Source organism: Vombatus ursinus, unplaced genomic scaffold (assembly GCF_900497805.2).
Source record: "Vombatus ursinus unplaced genomic scaffold, bare-nosed wombat genome assembly UNPS02014832.1, whole genome shotgun sequence".
NCBI lineage: Eukaryota > Metazoa > Chordata > Mammalia > Diprotodontia > Vombatidae > Vombatus > Vombatus ursinus.
Genome location: NW_020954610.1, coordinates 63,165,752 through 63,174,983, shown reverse-complemented (window position 1 = coordinate 63,174,983; position 9,232 = coordinate 63,165,752). Strand labels below are relative to the sequence as shown.

The window sequence follows — 9,232 nt, the reverse complement described above, 5'->3', positions numbered from 1 at the left end:
TCCTCCTATTGGTTCTAATTCTTCCTTACAACATCACTAATATGAAAATGTTTAATAGGAAGGTATGTGTACAGCCTATATCAGATTGTGTGCTATCTGGGGGGGGTGGGGCGGGAGGGAGAGAAAAATTTTAAATTCAAAACCTTATGGAAGTGATTGCTGATAATTCAAAATAAATTAAAAAAAAAAAAAGAAATGTTTGTTGCTTGATTGAAGTCCCAGTTCTGCCGTTTATAACAGGGTTACACTGGGCAGGTGATTTTCCATCTCTGAGTTTCAGTTTCCTCATCTGTAAAATGGGGATAATAATAGCAACCTACTTGCCAGGGCTGCTGCAAAGATAAAATGAGATATTTGTAAAGCACTTTGCAAAACCTTAAAGTGACAGATAAGTGCCAGCTATTTCTTATAAGACTCTCCAGCCCTTCAGGCTATAAGGGTTAGGAAAGGAAGAATCCCCGGATACCAGGCTCCCCTGTATACAGCTCCTCTGCTCCTTTCTTCTACCCTCCTAATTGTGATGTTAGCAGGCTTATCATTCTTGCACCCCCAGAAGAGTCTAGGATGCACACATTGCCTTCCAGTAACTGAGGGTGGGGGGGGGTGAGGTGGAGGGAATGGATGTCACCTTCCCAAGATTATCTTCTGAGCAGACGGGCCTTGGAGGGGGGGAGGGCTGACATGGGGACTCTGATATTGAGAGAGTTCAGCTCTCCTGATTCCTTTCTTCCTCTTCAGAGACTGCACTTTGTCCCTGCTTACTTTCATTTTCCCCATCAGTTCAGCAACAGTTCTCCTGGTCCCTCTCTCTTCAATGGATCTTTTTGTATCTCAATATGGTGGGCCATCATAAGATTTTAAGGTTGGAGCCTTGGAGATGTGAACTGATCCAACCAATCTGCAGAGCAACCGGGAACTATGCCCAAAGGTCTATCAAACTGTGCATACCCTTTGATCCAGCAAAACCACCACTAGGTCTGTATCCCAAAAAGATTAAAAAAAAAGAGAGAGAGAGAGAAAAGGACCTATTTGTACACAAATATTTACAGCAGTTCTTTTTGTGGTGGCAAAAAATTGGAAATTGAAGGGATGTCCATCAATTGGGGAATGGCTGAACAAGCTGTGGTTATATATACATGATTATAATGGAATATTATTGTGCTATAAGAAATGCTGAGCAGAATAATTTCAGAAAAACCTGGAAAGACTTACATGAACTGATATAGAGTGAAGTGAGCAGAACCAGGGGAACAATGTATACAGTAACAGTAACAGCAACATTGTGTGATGATCAACTGTGAATAAGTTAGCTCTTCTCAGCAATACAATGATCCAAGACAATTCCAAAGGACACATGATAAAAAAATGGTATTCACCACCAGAGAAAGAACTAGAGTCTGAATGAAGCATACTTTTTTTTCACTTATTCTCTTTCTTTTTTAGTTTTCTTCCACAAAATGACTAATATGTTAATATTTTACATGACTGCACATGCATAACCTGTCTCAGATTGCTTATTGTCTCAGGAAGGGGATAGGGGGTAGGGAGGGATAGAATTTGGAACTCAAAACTTAAAAAAAAAAATACAACAAATATTAAAAATTGTTTTTACATGTAATTGGGAGAAAATAAAATATTATTAAAAATAAAAATAAATTTTTAAAAAGTTAGAGACTTATAGGATTATCTACTCCAACCCTCTAATTTTAAAATTGGAAAACAGAACAAGAGGAAAAATGATGTGCTCCAAGACATACAGTAAATGACACAGGTGGATGTGAACACAAGGCTCTAGGATTAAAAATTCACTAATTTTTTCCATTGCATTAAACTTAACAGAGATAAAGACAAATTCAGTTATACCTGAAGGAGTTTTTTGGTAAAGGGGTGGGGATGATGAACCAGGAGAAGACCAGTGGGACTACTGGTAGAGGGGATATGAGTAGGGCATGACAGCTGTCTCCAGGGATTTAAAGTTTTCTTGTGGAAGCACAATTAAATTTCAGTCTAATAAAAGTTGCAGGGATTCAGGTTTCTGCTCATTAAGGCTATCCCCTACTCCAACTTGTCTGAGAATGGAATGAGGTTACCTTCTGAGCCAGTGAAGTGGAAGTATTCATTTGGAAGATGAACAACACTTGTCAGGAGATGGTTAATGGGAAATGTGAACAGGGTGCCCAGAGTGGGCAGTGGGACAAAAGGCCTGGGCCTCTTTCCTCTGAGGTGCACACTGCCACCTCTTGGCCAGATTTTGTCACTACAGGCCATGGTTGGAAATCCCATCCAGACTTTGCCCACTGTGAGTATAGATAGGCATCTCTGGTCGGATGAAAAAAGGGCTGGAGGGAAAAAGAGAACTCGTAGCACTTTAGGATTGGAGGAATTGGAGAGGTGACCACACCTCTCCTCAGACTGTGCTACCCAGGAAGAACTGAGAGCTTGCAGACCTCCTGAACTAGCTCTGAAAAAATCCCCTAACAGGAACGAAAGTTTCTGTTGGAGAAGAGGATAAAGATGTTTGTTCTGCATTCCTTGCAGCCACACACAACTACAGCCCCCCCAACACATGCTGCCCCTCTCTCCACTTGGGGCACCATATCTTTACATGTGGTTGCTCTGTATGGATATAATTTTTGGTTGCTTGTATTTTCTAAGACATTTTGGGGTTTGGGTGCTAGGTTTTTTTCCTTCTTCTGAAAGCTGGGACAATTTATTTTTCGTCCTGTGCTGCTTCAGTACATTTTCTCTCGACTGACCCACTGGGTTCCAAATGGAACTACTGGACAACACCTTTAAACCCAAATCACTCTGGCTTTCATTGAATGGCCAATAATAACCCGCAGCCTAAGGCTCTATGGGGGCAGCTAGGTGGGTTAGTAGATAAGAGTGCTAAGCTTGGAGTCAGGAAGACTCATCTTCCCGAGTTCAAATCCAGCCTCAAACACTTACTAGCTGTATGACTCTGGGCAAGTCACTTAACTCAGTTTCCTCATTTGTAAAATAAGCTGGAGAAGGCAATGGCAAACTACTTCAGTATCCTTGCCAAGAAAACTCCAAACAGGGTCAGGCAGAGTCAGTCACAAATAAACAAAACCAATCCTTTACAACTCATTGTTCAGCTTTTGATGGCTTAGAAGGAGTGTAAATAGAAGTTCCTTTCTGTTATTGAAAGAAACTTTAAAATCCAGCCTCAGACACTTGACACCAGGTGTGTAACTCTGAGGAAGTCACTTAACCCCAATTGCCTCACCAAAAAACAAAACAAAACAGAACAAAAAACTTTAGTCTCTCCCTCCCAGACTGACACTTTTGTGGTTAGGCCATCTTCTGTCTCAAATCTTGCCTAGCCCTTAGTCATAGAATGGGCATAGCTTCAGACAAACTGAAGCTTGGGTAACCTTGATTTAGAAAGGCCACTGCATCCCCAACCAACCATTACCAGTCACCTTGAAATTTGTCTAGCCACGGGGCTTCCATGATTCTAGAAGAAAGCGAGCCGGACAAATTTAAGTAACTCTGCCTCACTTAAGTCTAATTCATGCACAAGTCAAGACATCACCCTTGTGATGTTATTGGTTTTCAAAAATGAAGGACCAACAACAGTTGAAACCCTTAGAGCTGTAACGACTTGACTACAGTCAGGCCAAGGGCCTGAAGGCAGAAGGACTACAGGTCTCACAGTTGTTAACTTATTGTTTATTCCAGCCCACCATGATGCTTTCCCTAAGAGAAAGAGATAAGACAGATATTCAAGAAATATTTATTGACACAGACAGCAACACAGAGGGATTCTGGGGAGAAGCTGCTTTGTTACGGGCAGTAGGAAGGATCTGAGGGGTCCTCTGATACCACCCTCCTTCAGATTAACAGCTGAAGCCAAAGACCTGTGAATCCCTAAGAATCTTGGAGGAAAGACTGCACTCCACCATCCTGAGGTGGTGGCCCAAGGAGACCAGGTCCAAAGGAAGAGTAACTCTAGGATTCCTTATTTCCTAATGATTGGAGAGGGAAGCCCAATTGTCCTAAGGAAAAGGGTGGGGAAAGCCAAAGGGAAGCCTTGTTGCTCAGTGGGAGGATTCAAATACAGCACCAGACTCTGAGTCAGAAGACCTGGATTGGGACCTCAGTAAAGTGGTGGATACTTACTAGCTGGGTGCCCAAAGATAAAAGTCATTTCATGTCTGAACCTGTTTCATCTGAAAAATGGAGATAATACAAAGTGTCTCAAAAATCTTCATGCGCTTTGAAACTACAATAGCTTAAAACCACGCTAAAATTTTTGGGACACTTTGTACTTATGCTACCTACCTGACAGGAATACTGAGGAAAGCATTTTGCAAGTCTTTAAGCACTAGATAAAATGTTTGGCATTAATATCATCTGAACTGGATTTTGCCACTCCATTTCCCATCTGTAAATCACATCCGTGAAGGTACACAGGACACCAGATGCTTTGCAACTATCTCTTCTTTGTAGAGGGAGTATGGAGGGGTGGGGAGGTGGCTGGAGTTCCTCCTGCCTTCCCTATCAGTCCCTTGTGCACCAGGAGCCCCACCCTGATTTCCCAAGTCCACAACGAACTATCCTCTTTCGGCTGCTTTGACCCTGAACCACGTGACTCCATGTGTACTAATACCGTTTGGTGTATATACATTAAAACGGGCAAGTCACCAGTTCTCTAGCTGTGGTGTCCCCAGGACAAAGCAAGGTCAGATGAGCTGAATTTTCAAGGTCCCTTAGAGTTCTAGGGTTCTCTGAACTTCTATTCATCCTATAGTAAGGACTCTGAAATCTAACAATTAATCAGTCCTTGGTTGTCCTGGTGGGTTGTAGGTTCTTAATCTACCTGTGAGCTCCCTTCTGTCTCCATGCTGGGTACAAAGAGGATGGGGTGCACCCAGGAGAGACCTGCTCATTGATATATCTCTAACATAGAGCCCCGGAGGGGATGTTCACCTTGTGGAACGTTCAATCAGAATTCCCTTTAATGAAAAGGCTCAGCCCCTTCTCTGCCTTCCCCCGAGTCAGTCACATAGCCTGGGAGACAGATCAAGTTTTTGTTGGTTAGCACTTTGGGTCCCAACCCCTCAAGGGCTCTGAAAAGAAAGGTAAAGGGGTTTGGGGGAGTCCACAATGGAAGGAGAGGAAAATCACATGATTGGCAGCACCCACCTGGAAGGCAGGAGGAGAGGAGATATTGGGGGAGGGGGAAAGGGTAGGGGGTAGAGAACAGGCCACTGGTCCCCTTTGCATAGCCAAGACAGGGAGCTAGACATATAAGGCGTCTGGTGAGGGTGAGTGTGGGAGGTATCACAGTTCCAAACTGGGGGCTAGGGCACACTCAGGAACAACACCTCCACTACTCCCCCAGACTGCTGCCCAGGAAGTAGATTTAGGTTCATTGAAGACCCAAACCCCCTATACTGTGTCTGTATCCCTGTGTTTAAGTGTGTGCCCGAATACAAATCTGCTGAGGGTCTGGCCTGTCTCTGTGTTCATGAGAGTCTGACCATCTCAATCTCACACTGACTCAGGTACCCTCATCAATTCTGGGCAGGGAAAGGGGTGTCAATGTCCCTGGCTGGAGAGGTAGGTGGTGAGCTCCAGACACAGTGCCCGGGCATAGACCCGGAAAGTGTAGAAGAGTGTGAAAAAGTCCTGGGTGCTGAAGAATGTGTCGGCCAGTGCAAAGCCCAATGTGGAAGGGATGAAGCCCCGGCCGTACTCCACCATCCACGTGCCAGCCCCCCACTGCACTGCTGTGGCCTCCCCAGGCCTGTGAACAATGGTGTCTCCTAGAGGTGAAGAGGACAGAAGAGTGAAGGGCAGAGGGAAGACAGAAAGGTGGCAGGGGGCAGGATAGTGCTCCCCTGAAATCAGAACCACTTCCTTTCCCCACCAATATTCTCATCCTAACCTCCAAGGTCTTTTCATCTTAACCCCCCAAGCCTTTTCATCTTAATTATCTCCAAACTATACTTATCACCAACCCAATGCAGACTGCCTTCTCCTCCAGCAATCAATGCTGATCCGTCTGCCCTCACACACCTGGGTAGTAAACTTCACTCTTGGTTGTCCCCTCTCTCCACTGGCGGAAGGTCCCAGAGATGACTGTATCTGAGATTTCAACCCAGTATCGTCCTGAAGGGAGAGAAGAAGCAGATCAGCTGGGTGTGCTTCTAATATTGTCCATGCTTGGGACAGACACAGGGAAGGGAGGAGATGGATGAAGAAAAATAGTGAGGTAACATAGGTCCTCCCTGAAAATTATGGATCTGGGCAGAAAAAAGGGCAGGGTCCATCATTCCTCTCCCTTGCCCATCTCCTCTCAGGTTCACCACAGCAGCAACTACTGATGGTTTGTGGCCTCCCTCCACTACCCCTGTGTCCAGCCCCCTCCTCCCCTAAACAAGGTCCAAACTGACCAGAGTGGCCCCCAGTGTCGATGGCTGTGCCGAAGAGCAGCACGTACTCGGAGAGTGAAGCATGCAAGATGCACATGGAGCCCATCCACCCGCCGGCGTTCACAAATATCCACTGCAGGTCCTCATCTGCCAGGATGTGGCCAGGGTGCAGCCGCCGGAGCTCCACAATGAGGCGAGAGAAAGCCAGCTCGTGATCAAGGCCTGGTATGGTGATGGGGATAAGCAGGGGGATCAGGGGTCTGACTAGCCCCACCTTCCCAAACGTCAGACTCAGATTCCCCTGGCCCAGAGTCTACACTTGCCCTGATGGCAGGATGGGGTGGGGAGGGCAAGAATAGACCCTGACCACCCCCTACATCTAACTCCAAATACCCTTTTTCTTCCAGGACACACATAACTCCTGGAAGGTCAGGATCTCTTCCCAACCCAAGGTATACATATAGGAATAATCCAAGATTTGGAATGAGAAAGGACCAAAGAAATGATCTAATTCAATTCCCTTATTTTACAAATGCCAAAGAGAGGGCATCTCTCCTTCCAAACCTCAGTAACTTTGAGGAGAGGAGTTTGTGCCCCTCAGAGGAGGGAGGGAGAGAGAGACTGTGTGTATGTGTGTGTGTGTGTGTGTGTGTGTGTAGCAGATCGAATTATTTTTGTACTGGAAGGGACCTAGAGACCATTTAGTCCAAACTCTTCATTTTACAAGTTCAAGGGACTTAGCTACAGTCATACAGGTAACAACAGAGCTGTGAGGGGTTTCTAAGACCTCTGATTCTGTATCAAGGGTTCTTTACCTTTCTTTTACAATGCACCCTATGCATCCCTAGTCTGGTGAAACCTATAGACTTCTCAAAATATTTTTAAATGTACAAAATAAAATAAGGAGGATTACAAAGAAGGCCAATTATATTGAAATTCCATTATTAAAATGTAAAAAACAGAAACAGCAAGTTCATGGTCCCCAGGTTAAGAACCCCTTCTTACTGGACTCTTACATAACCCTAAAGGCTAGGTGGTGAAGTGGATAGTGTACTGGGGTCAGGAAGGTATGTTAAAATCCTGTCTCAGGGGCAGCTAGGTGGCACAGTGGAAAGAGCACCGGTCTTGAAGTCAAGAGGACCTGAGTTCAAATCCAGCCTCAGACCAAACACTTGACACTTACTAGCTGTGTGACCCTAGGCAAGTCACTTAACCCCAAATGCCTTAAAAAAAAATCCTGTCTCAGCCACTTAGCAGTATGATCCTAGGCAAGTCACTTAATCTCTGTGATAGGTCTTAGCATAGTGCTTGGCACATAGGAGGACTTCCACCTTCCCATGAGCATCATGGACCCCAGTTTTCTTCCTACACACTGGGACTTGAGCTGACATACAAGCATCACTCACTAGCGATGACTCCAGCGAGTAGCCCATAGATTCCAACTTCCTCATTTTACAAAGAAGTTAAAAGTGAATAGTCCTGGTTCATACAGCAGTATTCACACTCAGGTCTTCCTTCCTCGGAGTCTACTACCTGTGTCACCTAGCTGTCGGAGACCTGGCTTCTGGCACCAGATCGGTCCCTGCCTACCTGTGTGACCTTCAGCAAATTACTGCATCTCTCTAGGCCTCAGTTTCCTCTAGCTGTAAAATGAGGGGTATGGACTAAACGGCCCTTTGGGTCCCTTCCAACTTCTGAATCCTCGGACCTGCTAAGATGCTGCCTCCCGACACTAGGAAGCCAATGGGTCACAGCCTCCTCCAAAGCGCCGCACCCCCGGGGTGGGGGATGGGAAAGGGACTCCGGATCCTCGTAGGACACACGCGGCTCCTTCCCTAAGCCCAAGCCTCCCTCGGTGGCACAGGTTGCCCCGGTGCAGCCGGGGGCTGCTGCTCCTCTCCCTGATTCCCACGTTCACACTCTTTTTCCTGGGAGGACGAGTCTCAGCGGTGCCCCAAGAGGGGGGCCCCTTTGCAGGCGCCCTCCTGCTCCTTCACCACCCCCGCCCCGACCTAGGTGCAGAGTGCCCGGTGCGGGGCACCCCGCCTCCTACCCCCGCCCGCGCTCACCTGCGTACTGGCGCGCCAGCTGCGCGATCTCCTCGCGCTGGAAGACGAAGCTCTTGGAGTCCAGCCAGATGCGGATGCCCTGCACCAGCACCGCCACGACGGCCAGCCCCACGGCCAGTCGCAAGGCACGCGAGCTGTTTGTCCACTGCATCCCGGCGGTCCCGGGACGGAGGAGCGGGGAGAACTACGGGACGAAGAAGAGTGGTCCCTAGGGGAGGAAGCAGCTTCTGGCAGCGCAAGCCGGCGCCGGGCGAGGATAGGCGAGGTACCGCGCACGCGCGCGCACGCGAAAAGCCGCGGGACCACGGGATAGGAGGTGGGGGTGGGGGCGGGGTTGGGAAGCCGACTACGCGGGGTCGCCGCAGCTCGCACCGCCTCCACCGGCCCGGGAGCCCAGCCAGCGTCACCCAGCTCCCCCCACCGCCGTCGTCTCACGTTATGGTACGTCCACTTTCCACCAATTGGGAAAGGGCGGATCCTCAAGGCCCCGCCTCCCCGGATTGGCCCATTCTCGGGACATTGGAGGGAAAGGGAGCTAAATGGCTGGGATTGAGGGGCGTGTACGGCTCTGGGAGGCGGAGACACGTTAGCAGAAAATTCCGGCCTCAGTCTTTTCTAGTCTAATCCAATCTAATCCTTGAATTTGAACTACAATGCACTCTGCTCCATAGCGAACGGGAGGTGTTCCTCCCTGCGAAGTCCTCCACCCACTGGTCCTACGGCCGTTCCCAGGTTGCAGTCCCGAAGCTTCCCCACTGC

General features: G+C 47.7%; 1 protein-coding gene across 2 annotated transcripts in view; it reads right to left on the bottom strand.

Annotated features, from left to right (window-relative positions):
* SIGMAR1 (sigma non-opioid intracellular receptor 1) overlaps positions 1 to 8,733 on the bottom strand; it is a 17,063-nt gene extending 8,330 nt beyond the window's left edge. Inside the window, exons 1-4 of one of the 2 annotated variants that reach the window (XM_027839498.1) lie at positions 8,474 to 8,733; positions 6,426 to 6,626; positions 6,049 to 6,141; positions 3,745 to 5,795 (exon numbers count right to left, since the gene is read on the bottom strand). In XM_027839498.1, coding sequence (XP_027695299.1) covers positions 5,569 to 5,795; positions 6,049 to 6,141; positions 6,426 to 6,626; positions 8,474 to 8,624 — 672 coding nt within the window. In that variant the 5' untranslated portion in view covers positions 8,625 to 8,733 and the 3' untranslated portion in view covers positions 3,745 to 5,568. Of the gene's footprint in view, positions 1 to 3,744; positions 5,796 to 6,048; positions 6,142 to 6,425; positions 6,627 to 8,473 lie in introns of those variants that run through there. The other variant, XM_027839499.1, reaches the window with a different exon arrangement.
* Positions 8,734 to 9,232: the final 499 nt, after the last annotated feature.